This window comes from Muscardinus avellanarius (assembly GCF_963383645.1).
Source record: "Muscardinus avellanarius genome assembly, chromosome: 5".
Classification (NCBI taxonomy): domain Eukaryota; kingdom Metazoa; phylum Chordata; class Mammalia; order Rodentia; family Gliridae; genus Muscardinus; species Muscardinus avellanarius.
Window position 1 is genome coordinate 116,625,406 of NC_137790.1, and position 23,064 is coordinate 116,648,469.

Consider the following 23,064-nt stretch of genomic DNA (forward strand, 5'->3'; position numbering starts at 1 on the left):
CGGTGAGCTGCCCCGCCTTTTTTTCTTGTGGTGGTACTGGGATGGAACCCAGGGGCATTCTACCTCCAAGCTATACCCCCAGCCCAAATTTTTATCCTTTATTTTGAAACAGGGCCTCACTGAGTTGCTGAGGGCCTCACTAATTAGCTGAGGCTGGCTGCGAACTGCGATCCTCCTGTCTCAGCCTCCCAAGTACTGGGATTACAAGCGTGTGCCACCACGCCCAGCTTACCTCTCCGTTTTAATTTTTTTTTCTCTACCTCATTGTCATGAGTTCCAAATGATGCCCCCCCACTTCATGATATTTTAGTCCCCTTTTTAATCCACATGCTGATGGACTCCAGCAGAGATAATGAAAAGAAACATTTATTTACACTTTGTACATATTGATCCCAACAAGCAAGTCCGGCCGCCTACACATCGGTGTAGTCATAGTAAATGCGGACTTCGGATCTCCGGACGCTCTGCAGCGACCTGATGCTTTCGCTCCTGGTTCTGATGTTGGATTTCTTAAACAAGCGTCTTGAGAACGACCTGCACATGAAAAAGTAAATGATGGGGTCCAGGCACACATTGCAGGCGGACAAGAAGAGCGTCATCTCTTTGCAGTAATACAGCACCCTGTGTGCGGATTCGTCTAAAAGCCTGTCCAGGTGACTGAACGTGAACGGGATGCGGCACAAGTGGTAAGGCAGGAAGCAGGTGAAGAACACAGCCACCACCACCCGGATGCTCTGGTTGTGCTTCCGCTTCCGGCTCGACTGGCTGATGAACTGCCTGCTGGACCTGTGGATGTACCTGGAGATGGCGATGTAGCAGCCGATCAGGACCACCAGCACAGCCACGAACAGGCAGCTGTTGACATAGACCACGGCCTCGTGCCATTTGACCCCCAGGGGGCTCTTGAGTCCCATGCAGTCGTGAATGTTTTCCTTGGTGGGTTGACCGTTTGTGAGGATGATGTTTGGCAAGGCCAGGACGGCCATGACCACCCAGACACAGATGGAGAGCACCTTGGTAAAGGTGATGCTGTACATGCGAGAGTCCCCGAACGGCTTCACCACCTTCAGGTAGCGGTCGATGCTGATGAGCCCCAGAAACACGATGGACGTGTACATGTTCGCGTAGAACAGAACCGACGTGTACCTGCAGAGGACAAACTTGAAGTACCAAGGCCCAAACCCCGCGTCGTGGACTATGCGGAACGGGAAGGTCAGCGTCATGAAGAGGTCGGCGACCACCGTGTTCTTGAGATAGAATATGAAGCTGGTCTTGTTCCTGATGTGGAAGAAGATCCACACCGCCAGCCCGTTCAGCAGGAGGCTGGCCACAAAGATGATGAGGTAGAGCACAGGCAGGACGATGGTGTCGAATTCGTTGTGGAGTGTGCCATTCTTCCCGGGTCCCTCGCTCGTGTGGTTCAGAGGGTCACTCCCTTGGCCCCACAGCTGTTGATCTGTAGGAGAAGCGGAGAGAGGTCACTTCAAGGCTGGGCTCGCAGCCCCATGAGCCTCCAGCTCCTGGCTGGACTGCGGCTGCTTTTAGTGAGTTTAAAACACCCTCAGGGAGCTGGGCGTGGTGGCACATGTTTGTAATCCAGGCATTTGGGAGGTTGAGACAGGAGGATCGTGGTTCGCGGATAGCCTCAGCTACTACTTAGGCCCCTTACAACCCCGTGAGACCCTGTTTCAAAAAATAAAGAAACAAAAATAGAGGTAGGAGTGTAGCTTGGAGGTAGAATATCCCTGGGTTCCATCCCCAGTACCGCCAAACAAACCAAAACCAAACAAACAAAAAAAAAAACCCACCAAAATAACAATTAAAAAAAAAAAACACTGCAGGGTTTTAAGGAACCAATCAAACACACGAATGGGGTTTAGATTTGCTGAAGAATTGGTAGTCTCCCTTCCAGCCACACACCTTCCAGCCACGGCCCGTGAGTTAAAAAGGACATATTTCTGATTCTCTCTGATGACCTTTTGAAAAATAAGTATCTCGATGTAAGCTACCCTGATTTTTATTTTTTGTGGTACTGGGAATTGAACCCAGAGTCATTCTAGTTTTGAACTACACCCTCAGCCCTCTTTTATTTTATTTATTTTTTAAATTTTGAAACAGGATTTCACTAAGTTGCTGAGGGCCCCGCCAAGTTGTGGAGAGGCTGACCACGAACCTCCAATCTTCCTGTCTCCTGTCCAGCCTTTAATAGGAGGTCTGAATTTGGGAATAATCTATTTTGTGATCCTAATCACTCATGAATATTTAGGCTTCCTACTGTATTTTTCAATAAAATGTGTTCATAGAGTTAATAACAGCAACATGTACATGTTTCTGTTTAGTCCAGTAGAAAATGCTGAATTTTATTTATTTATTTTTTATTTTTTATTTTTTATTTTTTTTTGGTGGTCCTGGGAATGGAACCCAGAGGCTTTCTACCTCCGGGCTATACTCCCAGACCTATTTTATATATTATTTGGAAACAGGGTCTCACTGAGTTGCCGAGAGCCTCACTAAGTAGCTGAGGCTGGCTTCGAACCCATCGATCCTCCTGTCTCAGCCTCCCAAGCGCTGGGATTACAAGCCTGCGTCACCATGCCCAGTGAAAATGCTGAATTTTAAACTGGGTGTGGTGGCATACTCTTATAGTCCCTGTACTTAGGAGGCTGAGACAGGAAGATGCAGGTTTGCGGCCAGCCTCAGCTACTTAAGCCCTCTGCAATTTAGTGAGACCCTGTTTCAAAATAAAAAATAAAAAATAGTGCTGGGGGTTTAGCTTAGAGGTAGAATCCTCCTGGGCTTAATCCCCAGTACCATTTAAAAAAAAAGGAAAATGCTGAATTTTGTTTTCTTGTTCTTCTTACTATATAAGTTTATTACCGAGGAAGGTAACTCGTTAAAGTAACTGCTCTTATTTACAAGGCCAGATCATACCCATTTTGTTTACTATATGGGTTTTAAAAAAATCTTTTGCTTTTTTGTTATTTTTGGTTCTTGTGATTAAAGACTTGTACCATGCCACTCTGCCATAGTCATCGGAACGGTCAGGTTGCGTTTGGTTTATGTGGCAGCCAGGGAGACGGCTTGTCCGATCTCCTTCCACTGGGAGTGTGGACAGCCGGGTTGACAGCCAGCTCCGGCACTGGGCTGTGGATCAGGCACTACTTTCTTGCCGATGCCACAACTCCTGGGATGCTGCTGGCCTATTACCCAGCTTGGTGGGGAGCTGAGACAAGCCCTCTCAGCAGAGCAGGGGCCGAACAACGTGAAAACGTGGTAGAAGACGGCTGAGCATGCCTTTGTCGCTGTCTCCCAGCTGCACTGCCCCTCACCCGTCTATTCCTTCCTGCCCTCCAAAGGTGGTCTGTGAGCTGCTTCTAAACCTTCCCTCTCTACACTTTCCCTTTTGGTGAGGTTTCCTCATCTGCTTTCTTGGAGAAGCTGAAGTAACACCATTTACAAATTCACTTTTCAGATATAAGGGTCAGAGGAAGGCCGCTTCTGAATGTATGCTTCCCGGGAATGAACAGTATCTATTATAATTATGTTTCGAAATGATTTTGGTGTAGGTAAACAGCGTGAATCGAATCTCTCCATTTCCCTTCACAACACGTTGATTAGAATATACTTTGGTTCTCTTCTTTGAAGAAGTGAACCAGGAGAGATAGTTTTGAAGATTGCAATCCCAAAACAGGTTCTTAAATTGCTGTCTGAAGTCTAAGTGCAGGTTCTTCCTGAGTTGGCCTTGTCTTCTTTCTAGTTCTTTCCTTTTATTCCTCGCTACATTTTTAAAAACAGGTTTTCCTGGCCTAAATATTCTTAGACAGGCTACTAATTTGTACCTGGACTAGCCTGTTATGAGACCCATGGTATTATTAAGCTTTACAGGTTTAAAATGCCTGATTCAGCTTCCATGTGTGTTATTGCTGCCAGTTTTGAATACTGTCTTGGACAGTATTCTTTGAGCCTATTTTGACTTAATAAACTATTGCAGTCTGCTGTTCTGAGACCAGAAGATCCAAGTTGGTATCAAAGCCATTAGAAGTTTCTTAAGAAGTGCAGTTTTAACTGAATTTATGTATCTGCTTGAATTGATTTACCCAATTAAACTATTAGCAGTGACTTTCATCTTACCCTGGATAGAACCCTTAGGGAAGCAGAGAGAGGACTTGTTTTAATTGGAATAAAGGGTCCAGCTGAGAATCACAGCTGGAAAAGAACAGCTCCCTCGTTGCCTGACAGGGTGGCTGTACCTCGTAACAATTATTTATTTACTCATGCTCAAAGCCACTGTGAATCAAGCAGGGCAGTTCACTAGCTGCAGCACACCAGGCAGGGCACATTTTAGTGGTTAGCAATGGCTCCCTGGATCTGTGTGCATACCCACTGTGGAATGGAAAATCCCATCCTTCATCCCAGTGTCCCTTAGGGATTATGTGTCAGTTCATTTTAAAGTTTAATTATATGAACCAGCACTCTTATTAAATGATAATTTACCTAGCAGTTATGGTTATTATTAAAGATAGTCTTAACAGGGAATGCCAGTTGAAGTCTGAATATATACTCTGTCTTATAAATAAGACCTATCCAGCTGGAGAGGCTTCATTCCGTAGTGGCCTTCATTCCTTTGAGACCTTCAGGCCTTGGACTTGTTGACTGTCACCTCAAGGGTGTTTGATTCTTCTGTCGATGTGTGGGCTTAACGTTTAGGAATACAGGCCTTCCGAAGTTCAGTGGAATAGGCCCTAGACCCTGGGCGTTAATGACTTCATTCACAAATTTCATGTTTACACTATAGTATAAGCAGATTAAGTGTTAAAGCTTATTGTGGATTGTTTTGTGAAATAACATGGTTGGTAGAAAGAAAAGAAATGGTTCTTGCTGGGCATGGTGGTGCACGCTTGTAATCCCCGCGCTTAGGAGGCTGAGACAGAAGGATTGCACAGGTTCGAAGCCAGCCTCAGCAACTTAGTGAGGCTCTCAGCAACTTAGTGAGACCCTGTTTCCAAATAAAATATGAAATAGGTCTGGGAGTGTAGCCTGGAGGTAGAAAGCCTCTGGGTTCTACCCCCAGTACTACCAAAAAAACCCCCAAAAAAGGTTCTTAAAAAGCTTGGTAAGCCATGCCTGTGTTTCTCTGAAAGATATGACATTTAATATTGAGAGTTTTGTGTAATTGAATTGTCTTTAGATTTAGATCTATAGCACGTTCTTTTCTGCCAGCTCTTTCCATTACTTCTTCTCTATCTTTGCTCCCAGAATTTTCATTTTTTAAACTTTTTTATTGGTGCATTGAACTCATACATCTTAATGGGATGCAAGATGGTGGAGACACACATTTTTTTAGCCTTATTTAAACTAGCCTTTTTTCAAAACACATGGCCATGCCAAGAAGCATCTTTTTTTTGCATGTTCCCACTCAGGAGCACTGATCACTAAATCTGAATGCTTTTCTTCACCCAGGCAGTTTTATCATGATCTTCACTGTCGGTGAAGAAGTTGGCTGAGTTGGGGAACATAGTTAATGACTGTAACTTGGTGATTTATTTATTTTTTTTTTCTGGTGGTACTGGGGTTCCTGGAAACCCTTCTACCTCAGGGCTACACTCCCAGACCTATTTTTTTATATTTTTATTTGGAAACAGGGTATCTTAAGCCAGCACGGCTGGCTTTGAACCTGCGCGATCCTCCTGTCTCCACCTCCCAAGCGCAGGGATTACAAGCATGCACCACCACGCCCGGCCTAACTTGTTGATTTTATTAAGGAAAAATTGGAAGCTGTTTTCACAATGTGAAAGCTCTTGTTTTCACATTTTCTTTGTCTGTGAGAGTGTGGTATTCCATGTCTTGTTTAGTGCAGGGCTTGATATACAAAAGTATGAATCCTATTCTTCTTTCCAGGGCACCTTCCTGAGCTCCTTTTAAATGAATTTAACAAGCAGGGCGTGGTGGCGCACGCTTGTAATCCCAGTATTTGGGAGGCTAAGATAGGATTGTAGGTTCCAGGCCAGCCTCAGCTGCTTGTGAGGCCCTCCGCAATTTAGTGAGACCCTGTTTCAAAATAAAATAAAAAAATGAGGCTGGGCATGTAGCTCAGAGTAGAATGCCCCAGAGTTAAATCCTCAGTACCCCTCCAAAAAAACCCCCAATATGACCCACATCTATATATTCATCGTATACAATTGAATACCACATCATAAACATCATTACTATATGTCCATTAAAAATAAAATGCATTTAAGCTGGGCAAGGTGGCACACACTTGTAGTCCCAACATTCAGAAGGCGGAGACCGGAGGATCATGGTTTGTGGACAGCCTCAGCTACTTAGACCCTTTGCAACTCTGTGAGTTCTTGTTTTTTTTTTTTTTTTAAAAAAAAAAGACTACAAAATAGTTTTGGGGGTGTAGCTCAGAGGTGCGATGCCCCTGGTTCCATCCCTAGTACTGCAAAAAATAAAATAAAACAAAATGCATCTAAGAAATACCTAGCATGGTTTGTATAAAATCAGAGTACCTGTGACCTGTTTTATCATTTGCATGTGAACCTACTGAAATGGCATATCTTCAGAAGATACTGCATGATGGCATGTAATAAATAAATAAACATAAAATATTACCTTAACAAATACATTGGCATGCAAGAACTCTGGCTACATAAGGATTAACTTGTGCCCCACCTTTTTGTGGTATTGTGCGTCTGGCAGGATCCACTGTGGCTGTGTGTAGGGGAATGAGTAGGAGCTCCTGTGTGCACATGTGTGTGTATGCGTTGGAGGTGGGCATGGGCTTTGTGGCCAGATGTAGCACTGACCACACATAGCTTAATATCTAACATTTTAGTTACAAGCCAGATGTGGTGGCACACGCTTGTAATTCAGTACTTGGGAGGCTGAGACCAGGATCACAGGTTTGTGGCCAGCCCACCAGCTACTTAGTGAGGGGCTCTGCAACTTACTAAGACCCTGTTACAAAATAAAAAGTAAAATCAGGTTGGGGGGTATCCCAGAGGTCGAATGTCCCTGGGTTCAACCCCTAGCACCAAAAACTAAAATAAAATATTACAATCAAGCACCATAACAAACTCAGTTTCTCTCTCCCACTAACCACATTCAAGTTCCCTGTAGCCCATTTGGCTGCCATACTGATCAGGGCAGATACGGAGGGTTTTCATTGAGAGAAAAGTCCTAAATGACCTTGCTGGTTTAGTCACTTAATAACTTTGTAAAATGGAATGGGTCATAGCTGTTTTGCTGGATCTTCTGAGAGCTAAGTGCTTTGCAAACACTATTTTGATCTAGTACTTACCAGGTATTTGCTCACTCTGTTACATAAAGCACTAATTACAGTTTGCCTTGTTGATATGGTTACACCGGGATGGATGCAGAGTGGAGAAGGTCTGCTACTTGTGCCCATGGGGATCCCACATTATTGCTTATTGGGGTGTGTGACTCTTTGGCACAAAATGTGAAAGTATCAACTTATGGCCACTATGGCTCTGCCTGCCAGGCTAGGAAGGGAATAATATAATCAAGTCATACAAATTATAGGGTGTCACCCCCATGGCGCAGTGGCCTTTGTATGATTATTTCTTCCATAGTGATCCAGCAGAGTCGGGGGATGTTGTCTTTGACCTCTGGGAAACCTCAGTGAACCTTGGTTAGACTATTAAATTTGCAAAGTTGGTTCTATGACCAAGAGAGGCCCCCAGTTATCACCCAGTGTGGAGAAGTCATTGATAAAGTAAGGTGTTTTTGCATTTCTTTTTGTGCTTACTTGGTGATCTGGCAAGTGTCAAGTTGAGCCCCATTCTTTAGTTGAGATGCTGTGTAAGCCAAAATGCATGTCAGGAAACCGTCGGGGATGACTGAGGCGTGGGTTCAGCATAGGCTATTCCTGGTTTGATTTCTAGAGAGAAAAAACAAAAACCAAAAACACACAGTCGGGAAGGATTTTGAACATGACATATGTTACTCTTTTTAGTAAAGCAACTTATGAACCTCCAAGAGTCAGAAAATACGAACTGTAGATTTGAGCACTCTGGACACAAAACAGCATCTCCATGCCCTCTCTCCGGGCTGTACTCCCAGACCTATTTTATATTTTATTTGGACACAGGGTCTCACTAAGTTGCTGAGAGCCTCACTAAGTCGCTGAGGCTGGCTTCAAACCTGTGTGATCCTCCTGTCTCGGCCTCCCAAGCGCAGGGATTACAAGAGTGTGCCACCACGCCCGGCAATGACAAGGGATTTTTTAAGAGTATTTTTTCCATTTTGGGTACTAGTTTTATATATTCTTTAATGTAAGGCAAAGGAGATGAAACCGTGTGTGTGTGTGTGTGTGTGTGTGTGTGTGTGTGTGTGTGTGTGTATGTGTGTGTGTGTGTGTGTGTGTGTGTGTGTGTGTGTGTTTGTTTTGCTGGTGATTAACCCCAGGGGCATTCTAACTCTGAGCTACACTTCCACCCCTGTTTTATTTTTTTATTTGGAAACAGGGTCTTGCTAAGTTGCTAAGGGTCTAGCTAAGAAGCAGAGTCCAGCCTCGAACCTGTGATCCTTCTTATTTTGGCCTCCCAAGTACTGGGGTTACAGGTGTGTGCCACGGTGCCAAGACCTATATTTTATATTAATGTTTCCCTGGAAAGGATGACTGAGGCAACATTTCAAGGCCCTTACCTTCAGACACACTAGATTTTTCTGTCCACAGTTCTCGCAGCTCTCCTCTTCTTGGCGCCACTTAGACTGTATCCACTGGAGTGGTGGTAAGAGAAAGAGCCGATGGTTGGCCGTAGAACACAGAAATGAGACTAGGGTAAAACCTCTGCATATCATGTTTCTAATGAAGGATTTGTATTCAGAATATTCAAAGAACGTCTACAGCTTTATGTTAATAACAAAACGAGAGCCAGGCATGGTGGCGCCTGCCTTTAATCTCAGTACTCAGGAGGCTGAGACAGGAGGATCGCAGGTTTGAAGCCAGCTTCAGCAGCTTAGTGAGGGTCTCAGCAACTTAGTGAGACTCTGTTTCCAAATAAAATGTAAAATAAGTCTGGAGGGATAGCCTGGAGGTAGAAGGCCCCTGGGTTTCATCCTCAGTACCTTCCCCTACACACACACAAAGATTTCTCTAGATATTTCCCCAAGAGTACATAAAAGAAAGCTTAGTCAATAGGGGAATTCAAAGTAAGGCAGAACGTACTGCCATTTCAAATCTACTACAATGGCAATAAATAAAAAAAGACTATAGCAAGTATTGCCAAGGATGCAGAGGAAACAGGGACCTATATATGCACTGGTGAAAATTTAAAATAGTATCTCTGCTCACTGGAAGCCACTCTGCAGTTTCTGAAAAAGTTAAATCTCAATTGATCATACAAGCCAGTGAGTCTCTGCCTCATATCTACCCAACAGGGGAATTGAAAACAAGAGCCTGGCGCTGGGCGTGGTGGCGCACACTTGTAATCCCCACGCTTGGGAGGTGGAGACAGGAGGATCGCGCTGGTTCAAAGCCAGCCTGGCTGGCTTAAGAGACCCTGTTTCCAAATAAAAAATATAAAATGGGTCTGGGAGTGTAGCCTGGAGGTAGAAGGGCTTCCAGGAAAAAAAAAAGAAAAAAGAAAGAAAGAAAACATGAGCCTGTGCAAATACTTGTTTGCAGATGTCTGTAGCAGCATTATTCATGACTGTTAAAGCAGAATGAACTTGAGTGCCAACTGGCTTCTGGGTAATAAAACGTGGTATAGTCACACAATATATTCAGCAATAAAAAGAAATTAAGTTCAGCTATCATGTGCAGAACCCGAGAAATATTTTGCAAGGGAAAGAAGCCAGACACAAAAAAATGACAAACCGTTTAGGTGAAATGTCCAAAAGAGGCAAGTCTGTAGAGGTAGAAAGCAGATCAGTGTTTGCGGGTACAGTAGGCAGAAGCGGATGTTTACCTACAGGGTACAAGGGATTTACTGGGTGATGAAAATTAGGTTATGGTCCCAGTTGTATAGGTATCTAAAGTTACTTAAATTCACTGACATGTATGTTTCAGACAAATAAAAATTATTATATCTAAATTATATCTCAAAGTTAAAAGGGGAAAATATATACAGAAAAGAACAATAAAATAAAATTGACATCTCACTGTGCTTTATATAACGGGTGAGTTTTCAGGGCTAAGGGAAGAAAGCATTCCTCCCCATTTGCAGAGACAGTGAGCCAGCGATGGTGGCACATGCTTTTAAATCCAGCACTTGGGAGGCAGGTTCAAGGCCAGCCTCAGCAACTTAGTGCGGTTCTCAGCAATTTAGTGAGACCATGTTTCAAGGTAGTTCGGAGGTAGCTTGGAGGCAGAAAGCCCCTGTGTTCAATTCCCAGTACCAAGAATGAAAAAAAGAAAAGAAAAGAAAAGAAAACAAAGAGGGAGAGAAAGAGAGAACACAGTGAAGTGTAGGGCATTTAATGATGAGTCCTTTCTCCTGAACTGGGCAACAGACATTGCTTAGTTATCTATATTTGTATAGGAGCCTCTTGTTCAGAATTGGGTTTGTCACCCAGAGACCCACTCTGGATGGTAATTTATTCTTTTGGGGATCTATGTTCTATTTTTAGAATTCTTGTTGAAATTAAATGGAAGATTTGGGCTCTTAATTCATTCAGACATGCCATTTGGATTTTCTGGAATCTGTTTGCTCTCCCAGCCTGGGAGACAAGATGTGTTACTTCCCTTTGCTGGCTTCTGAGAGTTTTCCCTTGCATCATCTTCTTCCTCACGTTCTCTTAAGTGAAATCTATCTCAAAATTTAAAAGTGGCAGAAAATAGTTGAGAAAGGACGAGCCGGTCCAGGATGAAAGTGTCGTGGAGCTGGGAGAGGCGGGGCCAAGGCCAGGCAGACAAGCAGGCTGTTTTAAGCCACACTTGTCGGGAGGGCAGAGTGCCCGATGGAGTGGTCAAGCAGCTGGGGCAGTACCAGAAAAGTAATGGTCTGAAACCCCAGGAGACTGGAGGACGTGAGGAGGAGTCACTGCCAGGGCCATGCTGTGGGGAAGTGGCGTGACATAGGGCAGCAGAGTGCCCTTGGATGGGGCTCGTTGTCAAGACAACCATCGTAGCTGGGTATATTGGCACACACCTGTAATCCCAGCACTTGGGAGTATGAAACAGGAGGTTCATAGGTTCAAGGATTGCTTCAGCAACTTAGTGAGACTCGCAGCAACCTCACTAGTAAAGACCCTAGGTTTTTTTTTTTTTTTCCCAAGACTATGTAGGGATAGAAGCCAAAGGCATTCTACCTCTGAGCTACACCCTTAACCCTGTTTTTTATTTTTTATTTTGAAACAGGGTGTCACAAGTTGCAAAGGGCCTCACTAAGTCGCTGAGGCTGTCCACAAACCACAGTCCTCTTGTCTCAGTCTCCCAAATGATGGAATTGCCTAAGCGTGCACCACCATGCCTGGCTAAGACTTTTACTATTAAAAAAAAAAACAACACGCACACACACACACACAAAGGGTTATAGGTGTAGGTCAGAGATAGAATGCCCCTGGATTCAATCCCCAGTAACACACACACACATACACACACACACACACACACACACACACACAGCCATGATGGTTCATCGGTGTGTTCTTTGGGCGAAAGGGCTGGGGGCAGATGCTAAAGACAGAGATTGAGTGAGGCTTTGATGTGAGGAAGTAGTAGAGGCAGCCATTTCACTCAATTATTATTATTTTTTTTTAAAAAAACCTATTATGGAAAGAGAAAGGTGAAAGTCAGGCAGAGGTAGATAGAGGACAGATGTAGGGTTTTGTTAAGCATATCATCCAGCAACGCTGAGCATTTTACCATTGTATTTTCCCAGCTTGGCTCTCCCTCTGTCTTCACCTCTAGCCATTGTTTTTTATTTTAATATTTTATTGGTACATTGTATTCACACATCATAATGGCGTAAAAAAAAACTTGTGTATACATATATGCACACATCACCCAGTTATCCCCTAACCAATCCCCACCCCATTCCCTCCCCATCCCTCCTTCCCATGCTTGGCTTAGTGGTTGACTTCAATACGTTTAAGTACATCCTTCTTTCCCCTCCCAACCCCTCAGTTAGGTTGACTTATTTGCTCCTCTATAGCATCTCCTTTTTCATCTAGAGTTCCTCCCATGACTCATTTCTCCTTAGCTTTCACATATTAGGGAAATCATCTGATTTCTTATTTTTTGTGATTGACTAATCTCACTTAGTATAATGTCCTCCAGTTCCATCCATTTCCCTGTAAATGATGCAATTTTTTCTTTATGGCTGAGTAGAATTCCATTGTGTACATATCCCTCAGTTTTGTAATCCAATCTGTTGATGGACATCTTGGCTGGTTCCATAGTTTAGCTATGGTGAATTGTGCAGCTATGAACATAGATACGCATGCATTAGTTTGGTAGTTTCGTTTGCTTTCTTTTGGGTAGATACCTAGAAGTAGTATTGCTGGATCAAATGGTAGATTTGTTCCCATTCTTCTGAGGATTCTAGCCATTGTGATGGGAAACAGAAGCAAGCTTATGTTCCCCCAGATTCCAGTCCCAGATTTGTTGCTTCTCAGCTTTATGACCCTCTGCTTCCTCCCGTGTAAAGTTGTGGAAAGTTAACAGGAGGTAGCATGAGATCACATTGACACAGGCCTTTGCCGTGTACAGCGTTGGGTTCAGTGAGAAGTTCCTGTTGAAAGTCACAGATGCATACTGCTGTGTGGCAGGCGCCCCCTGGTGCCCACTCGTGAGTCCGTGGGCTGGTATCTTTGTTTCTGCAGCTAGCCCTTCTTTAAGTCCCTTTCAGCCTTCTCTGCCTGCTCTTTTTCCCAATCTGTACCTTGGCTCTGGAGCCCGGGTGCTTTCCTCTGGAGTCCTCTGCAGCCTCTGCCCGCCCCAAAGCTCCCTGGGTTGCTCACAAGGTGTTGCAACATGGTTGCTTCAGTGGTAGTGCAGGGCTGGGTTCCAGGACCAGGCTCCTGGGCGCGAATCCTGTCCAGCCACCTACAGCTCCCCAGCTGAGCGCTGATGAAACCGCTCAAGAATGTGGTGTCTGTGGTAGGCCAGGGTTTCACAGTCATTCCTGAGCTTAGATGGTATCGCTGCTAAGAGAGCTTCCTTTTTTTTTTTCTTTTCTTTTCAGCCACTCCTTGATACCATCCTTGGGCTTTTACTGTGTTTCTGTGTTGCTGGTAGTAGGCTTTTTTTTTTTTTTTTAATGAGGGAAAGGACTCCCATGTACACGGTTTCTGCCTTCTCTTAGAACTCAGTGCAGGATTTCTCAAGCGATCTGCACAGCAACTCTGTGCCCTAGATACTTTGTTCCCCACCCCCACCCAGGTAGCAAGCTAATGAGGTTCAGACAGTTTAATTAAGTTGCCCTGACTCACACAGCAAGTATAAAGTTGGGATTCCTATTAGATCCAGTCAGTACTGAAAATCGCCGTTCTATTAGACCACCTTGAGGAATAAATGATTCTGGTGGTTTATTTTGCAGGTAAAAAGGCAGAGGGAGAAGATTTGAATAAAAGGCAGGGTTTCTTTTTCCTGCCAAGACTTTTCTGTTTTTGTTTGGGACTAGGGATTGAACCAAGGAGCATTCTACCTCCAAGATACACTCCCAGCCCATTTGTTTTATTTGTTTGTTTGTTTGTTTGTTTGTTTATATATTTATGCTTTGAAATGGGGTCTTGGTGGGTTGCTGAAGCTGTCCTCCAACTTAGGATCCTCTCAAGTCCAGAGATTACAGGCATGTGTCACCACGCCCTCCTCTGCCAAGCTTGTCAAGAAACGGCTCCTCCTCCAAACTCTAGGTGTCTGTTTTATTTGCTCTGATTGATATTGAAAACATCAGAAAATATAATGTAAGAATCCAGATTTGGGTGTATTTGGAAAAAGGAGAAGATCTGCCAATACCAAGTATGAAGTCCAGGAGCACCGGCTGCCCCTCCAGATGGGGCGTGAGCTCTGAGGTTGCAGCCTCACCCCCTCCCCCTTGGATACACTACCCACTCACTGGCATGGCGGGCACATCCCATCATCAGGATGTGCTCTGTTACCACTGACTCTTACATGTAACTTCTGAATCATCCAGTCTTCTATGTAGAGTGTATTTTTCTCTCTGCTCCTGTCCCCCTCCTTCACCCCAACCTCCTAATTTTTCTTGCTAGTGACCATCACTTAGCATACTTTTACAATGGTCCTCCTGGTCCCTTTTAGCTAGAGAGGGGGTTATATTATTCAGTTCACACCTAAGAATTTATTAGTTGTCTCAGTTGAGCCTGCTCTGTGCTTAGCCCTCTGCTGGGGCCTTCAAGTGAAGCCCTTCCCTGGGGTATTGTTACACTAACTGCTCTAAGCCAGGTCTTAAGGAAGGAAGTTATACACAGTGGAACAGGGACATGTGTTGGATGGCAGCACCTCGTCCTCTCTTTGGAGCTTGATGACCAGGGGAGCCTCAAGCCCCAGGACCTGCTGCCTCGGGCACTCAGGCGGGTGACACACAGCCCTGGCCCGGGGTTGCAGGTCAGTGGGTCGGATCTCAGCATGGGTGGGGGTCACTTGTGGATCTGGGCAAATTCGCTCCTCTTCAGGAGGAGCTGGCAAGAGTGCCCTGCCAGGCTGCAGCGACGCCATGACTCCCCCTGGGCCCCAGGAGTCTCAAGATTGCCCTTGTGGTCAAGATCTAAATGATAATGCCAGTGAAGTGCCTTCTCCCTAATGCAGTCGCTGGTGGTTAATTTGGGGGCTTTGTAGCTGGCAGTGGTTCTCACCTGTCTGCCACTTCCCAGTGGCTCTCCAGAAGCGCACATGTGAACTTGGAATAGTTTTAGGTCTCAGTGGTGTTTTAAATTTTTTTTTTTAATTTTCCTATTGAAAACCTGCACTAAGCCCACCAGTCATGTAAGAGCTTCAATTTTCTTGGGAAAGATACAGTGTTCACAAGCAGCCATCCGATGCAAGGTTTCTGCTGAAATACATAACATCAGCCCAGCATTTGGGAGGCTGAGACAGGAGGACTGTGGTTCATGGACAGCCTCAGCACTTAGTGAGGCCCTTTGCAACTTAGTGAGACCCTGTTTCAAAATAAAGAATAAGATAGGAATAAAGAATAAAGATAAAGAATAAAGATAAGGAATAGGGTGTACCTCAGAGGTAGAATGTCCCTGGGTTCCACCCCCAGCACCCTCCCCCCCAACAGTCACAAACTTAATTCTCTGTGTGTGTGTGTGTGTGTGTGTGTGTGTGTGTGTGTGTGTGTGTACTTAGGTTTGTGAATGTGCGCATGCCTGTGTGTCTTCCAGCAAAGCTAATTGCCCTGCCAAGGGCCCGGGAAAAGGCTACCTCGCTGGTTCTGAGATGCCTCTTTTTGAAATGGAATTAGGTCACTGTATTCACAGGGCATCTCATTAACGCACATGTGGCGTTGGTCTCCCCAAGGGGTTGGAATGCAACACACACCAGCCCTTCATTCAGGTTTTGCAGGTGCTGACCTGTCATGGTTGTTTCAGAGTTTAGCTTGACATATGTGGCCTACAATTAGGTGTATTTTGGTTCACATTTAGACTTCACATGTATATTTTTTTCTAGGTGACCTCTGGTCATGTGTGTGTGTGTGTGTGTGTGTGTGTGTGTGTGTGTGTGTACTAGAAGGATATGAAGTGGGTTGTAATTCTCGGAAGACAAGGTTTGTATCTAATACTTGTTTATAACTTTAACCCTACACCTGGCTATTCCTTTATTTTTTATTTTTATCTTTTAGTTTTTGATCCTGGGGATTGAACCCAGGGACATTCTCCCCCCAAGCTCCACCTCTAGCTCTATTTTTTTATTCAAAACAGGCTCTCACTAAGTTACCAAGGGCCTTACTAAGTAGCGGAGGCTGGCCATGGACCTGCGATCCTCCTGTCTCAGCCTCCCAAGTACTGGGGTTATGAGTGTGTGTCACACGCCCCGTTGGTTGTTTCTTTAGCAGAAGTGAGAAACCTGAGCAAGAGTCAATGACTTTCCCAGCGTCACAGACAGGGAGAGGCACGAGTGGGAACTGAGCCGGTGTCTGGGCCCCGGCAGGGGCCTCACCTGTGCACCAAGCGTGCAGCTGGTCTGGGAGATGTGACAGAGCCCCGCTGGAGGGAAGTGCCCACCATTTCAATTCTATAGGCCAGAGTCCAGATTGTGACTTTGCCTTTGACTCTGTGACCCTGGGCATATCATCTTCCCTCTCAGAGGTTGAATTTTCTCACCTGAGAAATGGGGAGAATAATAAATACCTGCCTTCCTTCCCCAAAGTGCATGTCAACCTGGTGAGAGAACATCACTAAGTGAATTTCATATCATAGATGACTAAGTAATGGAAAGATGGACTTCCAGGCAAAGACACTGGTGTTTTTTTTTCCCCATGTAATAATGAAAGTCTCATTGTTTAGTTTGTTAAATGTACTGTTTTTTTTTTTTTTAAGGGGCACGGTGTTAAAATGTGCACTTTAATTTTCTGTTTTAGACAAAGTGTTATTTATTTATTTATTTATTTATTTATTTATTTATTTATTTATTTATTTGGTGGCACTGGGGTTCCTGGAAGTCCTTCTACCTCTGGGCTATACTCCCAGACCTATTTTTTATTTTTTTTTATTTTTGGAAACAGGGTCTCTTATGCCAGTGCGACTGGCTTCAAACCTGCGCGATCCTCCTGTCTCTGCTTCCCAAGTGCGGGGATTACAAGCGTGCGCCACCACACCCGGCGTGACAAAGTGTAAGTTAAACACAGGTAAATTCTGGATTGCTGGCATTGAGGAAGCTGGTCAGAGCCGTTTGGGGCTGCAGGCTCAATAATTTACGGGTTTTTGATGAATATGCTTTAAACTAAATAGTCATTGAAAAATAATTCTTAGCACTCAAGATCCCAGGTATCCTTGAGTGGTTGGTGTACCACTTATCAGTCCCAAGTAGAGCAGGATGCAAGCGCGCGTGCGTGTGTGTGTGTGTGTGTGTGTGTGTGTGTGTGTGTGTGTTGTACTGGTGTGAAACCAAGGGGCTTTCTACCTCCGGGCTATACTCCCAGACCTATTTTATACTTTTTTTTTTTTGGAAACAGGGTCTCACTAAGTTGCTGAGAGCCTCACTAAGTAGCTGAGGCTGGCTTCAAGCCTGTGTGATCCTCCTGTCTCAGCTTCCCAAGGGCGGGGATTACAAGTGTGCACCACAATGCCCGGCAACAGGATGCTTTTTACGAGCCTGCCTGGGGGCCACTCATTGTTTTCCAGGGTGCAGGAGTGGATGCAACCCTCACCATTCCAGTTGGTGTTTGTCAAGAGTTCCCTGGTGAAAGGTGATCTGCCCATTGCAGGTCGGGTGGGTGGTCACTAGGTTACCTATCCTGATTCTTGTAGCTATACCTTAAGAAGAGCCCACTGCTGCTGAAGTGAATGGAATTAGAGGAATCCCTAAGAGAACAGCTTTTCTTTGTCTTTTTCCATTTTATGATTCTTGAGTGAGACATGAATTGCTATTTCAGTTTTTATCAGCATCAAACCCTTACTGTTTCTATTTTTCTACTCTAGTGAAAAGAGACAACTCACACTGATGTAGGAAAGGTTTCTGCTGTCACATATAATTTATTTGATAAAGTACTTATACACCTTTTAAAAAAACAATTCTTACTCAAATATGTTGCCAACTTATGGCATCAATCATCTTTTTTAAAGCAATCTTTCTTGGCTGGGCACGACGGTGCACACCCATTATATTTCCTGTACTTGGAAAGCTGAGACAGGAGGAGTGCAGCCTCATAGCCAGCCTCAGCTGTGTAATGAGGTCCTCTGCAACTTAGTGAGATCCTGTTTCAAAATAAAGAATAAGCCAGGCATAGCGGTACACACTTACGATCTCAGTACTTGGGAGGCTGAGACAGGAGGATTGCAGGGGTCACAGCCTCAACAAGTGAGGCCTTGTTTCAAAATAAAGCATAAAAATAGGTGAGCCAGAGGTGGACTTCCTGGTGTAATTCCAGTGCTTGGGTGGCTGAGATAAGAGAATTGCAGGTTCATAGCCAGCCTCAGCTACTTAGGCTCTATTTCAAAGTCACGAATAAAAAATAGGGCTGGGGGTGTAACTCATAGGTAGAAAGCCCCTGGGTTCCATCACTAGTGCCGCAAAATAAATAAATACGTAATGAACAAGAATAAAATTTAATTAAAATAAATAAAAATAGGGCTGGGGTTTATCTTGGAGGTGGAATGCTTCTGGTTTCAATCCCCAATACCACGATAAATAAAGAAAGAATAAAAAAAAATAGGGCTGGGGGTATAGTTTGGAGGTAGAATACCCCTGGTTTCGATCTCCAGTACCAAAATTAATTATTTTAAATAAAATAATCTTTATCCAATGACTGGGGATATCTGAATCAAAACGATTCTTCTGGGTTGCTATATAAACACGGTAACTTCCTCAACTGTAGGAGAAATGGGAACCTCTGACATTTCCCTTGCGTGTTTTCCACTGCCGGGCACATTTCCTTGCTTTATGTCCTGTTTTGTCCGTGCTCACCGGTTCCCTGTCTTGTCCAGGACCCCGCTGGCAGGTGCTCAGGCTCTCTCAGCCCCACTGTGTCTTCCTCCCAACTTGGTAGCTCCTGGGCTCAGACACCCAGCCTGAGTCAGCCTCCTCTCCTTGTGTCCTGGGGTTCCCTTTCCGTCCTTGCCTACGCTCCCAGATCCTTATACAACCTGCAAGCTCGAGTCTCTCTCTCTGGCCGTCCCTGTTTCCGGAGGCGCCATGTAAGTCCTCTGTGGTCCCCATCTTCTGTATGGAGGCCCATGCTTCCAGCTTTTGCCTTGTGCTGCTCTTTCTCCTGAGCATCTGAGTGTCTTGTTTTCCTGGGTCTAACAAGGGCATGTGGCTGCGCCAAGTCCCCACTCAAAAACCATTTGACTTTATATTAGATCCTTTATATTACGGCTCTCAGTCCCCCTCTCTGACCTGATCCCATCTTGGCCCGCATCTACTATGAATGTCGTCTTCTGCCTTCCCAAGTGACTGGGTGCAACCCGGGAAGGGCCAAGGGAAGAGGAGAAACTGGCAGTTGATTTTGCGCAGCATGTCCCATGACCATGGGGAGGCCTGAGCAAACACGGAGCCCTCTGTCTCTGAACTGCTTGCTGTGCCTTGAAGGGCTGAACCAGAGGGGCTGCCAACTTAAATGGTGTCAGGTACCCCAGGTAATGTCGGTGCAGAAAGCGAAGGAGAGTCAAGCTCAGTAGCAGCTTGGTAAGAAAAGATAACAAGTCGCTTGCTTTCAGGGCATCTAATCTGGAAGGTTTGGGGCTGTGGTGAGTGGAGAGCTTTGTTCCCTCTCTAGAGGGGTCCTAGGAGGATCTGGTTGTGGCCAGGAAATGAGAGTGCAGGTACCTTTTGCCAGACCATCTGAGTAACCCAGAAACTTTTATACGAAATTGCACAGCCTTTTTTTTTTTTTTTTTTTTTTTTCGATACTGGGGATAGAACCCAGGGGCATTTGCCTCCAAGCTACACCCCCCAGCCCTATTTTTTTGTCTTTTATTTTTGGAAACAGGGTCTTTACTGAATTGCAAAAGTGCATTGCTAAGTAGCTGAGTCTGTCCGCTAACTGCGATCCTCTGGTCTCAGCCTCCCAAATGCTGGGATTACAAGCATGCGCCACCATGCCCGGCAAAATGGCACAAATTTTATATTTGGACTTCGTTGTGTTAAATCAGGGGGCAAGCCAAACTCAACTTGTCTGTGGGTTGCAGCTTGTGGCATTGGATTTCCCAGAGGGCCACTCTGGTTCTCTCTCCTGAGTTTCTGCCAGTACTCATGAGACCTGAAACCCTCCCACCTGACACCTTCTCCAAACCTTTCCCTCCTTGTCATTAACTGCCCCTATTTAATGATTTCACACTAAACTTTCCTTTTTATCTGAAATTGATAAGCATTAAGGGACTTTGGAAGTATATATAGACTTTTAGAACTTAATGACATTGCAATTGGTTTGAAATACACTTTGCTCAGAAGCTCTATGGCTTCATCTTCCTTAGCATGGATGTATCAGGTTGGACCCAAAGAAAGTGTTTTTATAGGCCAAAGTGGCATTTTTTCCAGTGCTTCAACTAATTAGGTCTTGAGAAATTATGATAATTAGAATCAGTATTGTGGGGAGAGGGGGCAGAAAGGTTTTCCTAGAGTAACTGTGAAGAAACAACTGTAAGCCGGGCGTGGTGGCGCATGCTTGTAATCCCAGCATTCGGGAGGCTGAGAACAGAGGATCGCGGTTCGCGGACAGCCTCGCTGGCTTAAGAGACCCTGTTTTCAAATTAAAAAAAAAGTATAAAAATAGGTCTGGGAGTGTATCCTGGAGGTAGAAGGGTTTCCAGGAACCCCAGTAGCACTAAATAAATAAATAAATAAATAAATAAATAAATAAATAATAGGGCAGGGGGTGTAGCTCAGAGGTCAAATTCCTCTGGGTTCCATCCCCAGACCTGCCCCCCCCAAAAAAAAAAAAGCGATCATAAGCTGGGGGTGGTGGTGCATTTTCGGAGGCTGAGATGGGAGGATCACGGTTCATGGACAGCTTCACCTATGTAGTGAGGCCCTTTGCAACTCAATGAGACCCTGTTTCAAAATAGAGAATAAAAAATAGGGCTGGGGGTATAGCTTGGAGGTAGGATGCCCCTGGATTCCATCCCCAGTACCACAAAACAAACAAATAAATAAACAAATAAAGCGATCGTAATGGCATATGCTGGCACAGACATAAGACTTTTTGGGTGGAAGCGCTATTCCAGCGTGCTGCCACCAAAGGCAGTGACTAGCCACCTTCCGATGGCATTCCCTGTCCTTGTATTCATTCCTTCGCCATACTCCTTGGGGTTAGATGACCTGCCTGTCCAAACCTGTTCTTCCTCAGACCTGCCAGACTCAAAGATTATAAATAAGACTGAAAATGAAGAATCACAGCTAAAATTATTACCAGTCGGTTTAACAAAGCATTTTGAATTCTGAATGGCAAGAACTTTCTAGCTGGACTAAAGAAACACTATTCTCAAGGAGAGTAATACACAAACAGTTATGGCCCAGTGCAAGCCATTATCTTGCTTAAAAGCTCTCATTGTTCACCTCTTTAAAATGCTTGTTTACAACAAACAAAATAACCTGGGCAGGGCGATGTGCACCCTGGTAATCCCAGTGCTTGGGAGGCTGAGATGGGAGGATCAAGGTTCAAAGACAGCCTTGGCTACTTAGCGAGGTCCTCTGCAATTCAGTGAGACCTTGTTTCAAAAAATAAAGAATAAGCCGGGCGTGGTGGCGCACGCTTGTAATCCCAGTACTTGGGAGGCTGAGACAGGAGGATTGCACAGGTTCGAAGCCAGCCTCAGCTACATAGCGAGGCTCTCAGCAATTTAGACTCTGTTTCCAAGTAAAGTATAAAAAAGGTCTGGGAGTGTAGAGCAGATGTAGAGAGCCCCAGCCCCTGGGTCCCATCCCCAGGACCACAATAAATAACAGAAAGAAGAAAAGAAAGAAAGAAATAAAAGAAAGAAAGAAAGAAAGAGAAAAGAAAGAAGGAAAGAAAGAAAATAAATAAATAAATAAATAAATAAATAAATAAATAAATAAATTAGGGCTGGGGGTGTAGCTTGGAGATAGAATGCCCCTGGTTTCAATCTCCAGTACTGTCAAAATACGTACATACATACATACATACATACATACATGAAACAAAGTCATACCTGTGGCTGTGATGTTTTTGAGACTGTATCTTCCTGTGAGCATTGAGTAGTAGCAGTTTACCCAATCATATGTGTCATCTTAACAAGTTTATTCAATAAGCAAGGGTGCAGTCTGTCCAGTTTGTCTTTTACTCCTCTAAAACAATTTGTTTTCAGTTTTATTTGTGATCTTTGCCCCTGCAGGTGTGAGGAGGAGCAAGCTTGGGCAGGCGAGCAGTGTACCCCGGCAGTGTGGCAAGCCCTCTGCCTGTGGTCCAGAGGCAGCTGCTGTCCACAGCTTCTCTGGCTTCCTGGCTCTCCATCAGCTCTCAGCCTGACAGCCACGCAGCCAGACACCGTAGTGCGTGCAAACAGCACAGTATTTCTCTGTGGCTGATTTCTCTTCAGCTACATCATTTCCCCTTTAGTGTAGGGGCCTTGGATTCTTTTCCTTCTGCTGCCCTCTGGGGTACTGGCTCTGCCTTGGGGGCAGCCAGATTCTTTACATATTTAGCAAAAGGTACCCTCTAGATTCGTGTGCCTCAAAAGCAGAGTTTTACTCAGTTTTGTGTCCTCCAGAGTTGCTCTGGTGGCTGAAAGCTAAGTAGCATCTTTGGTCTGAGAGCCCTCTCAGGCTATAGACAAACACCGCTCTAGCAGCCCCCAAAATGTATGTTTCTCCATCATCAGATCCGGCAGTGACAATAACTAGGCCTTGCAAATGTGGCTGGTGTTCTTGTGCGCTTAGGACTGTTCTATGTTCTTGCATTTATTGCAGTTTGTTAAAAGGACAGTAGATTTGAATTTCAAGTCTGCTAGTCCGTAAATTACCTTCCCCCGTATACCTCACTTTCCTGTTCTAGACAACAATCCTCAGCCAGGTGTGGTGGTGCACACCTGTAATCCCAGAACTCGGGAGGCTGAGACAGAGGATCACAGGTTCTAAGACAGCCTCAGCAAGTAGTGAGACTCTCATCAACCTGTGAGACCCTGTTTCAAAAATACAGATAAAGCCGGGTGTGGTGGCGCACGCTTGCAATCCCGGCGCTTGGGAGGCGGAGACAGGAGGATCATGCAGGTTTGAAGCCAGCGCGCTGGCTCAAGAGACCCTGTTTCCAAAATAAATAAATAAATAAATAAATAAATAAATAAATAAATAAATAAATGTATAAAATAGGTCTGGGAGTAGCCTGGAGGTAGAAGGGTTTCCAGGAACCCCAGTACCACCAAAATACATACATACATACATACATACATACATACATACATACATACATACAACAAATAAAATAGGACTGGGGGTATAGCTTGGGGGTATAATGCTCC

General features: G+C 44.7%; 2 protein-coding genes across 4 annotated transcripts in view; one reads left to right on the forward strand and one right to left on the reverse strand.

Moving 5' to 3' along the window:
• MED12L (mediator complex subunit 12L) overlaps positions 1-23,064 on the forward strand; it is a gene marked incomplete at both ends in the record, with an annotated part of 383,094 nt that overhangs the window by 235,042 nt on the left and 124,988 nt on the right. The gene's annotated exons all lie outside the window — the stretch shown is intronic.
• Positions 414-13,092, reverse strand: GPR87 (G protein-coupled receptor 87; the record flags this gene model as incomplete). Its single annotated transcript, XM_080695999.1, has 2 exons — positions 414-1,456; positions 12,852-13,092. The coding sequence occupies 2 exons, from the start codon at positions 13,090-13,092 to the stop codon at positions 414-416; spliced, it is 1,284 nt and encodes a 427-aa protein (XP_080552125.1).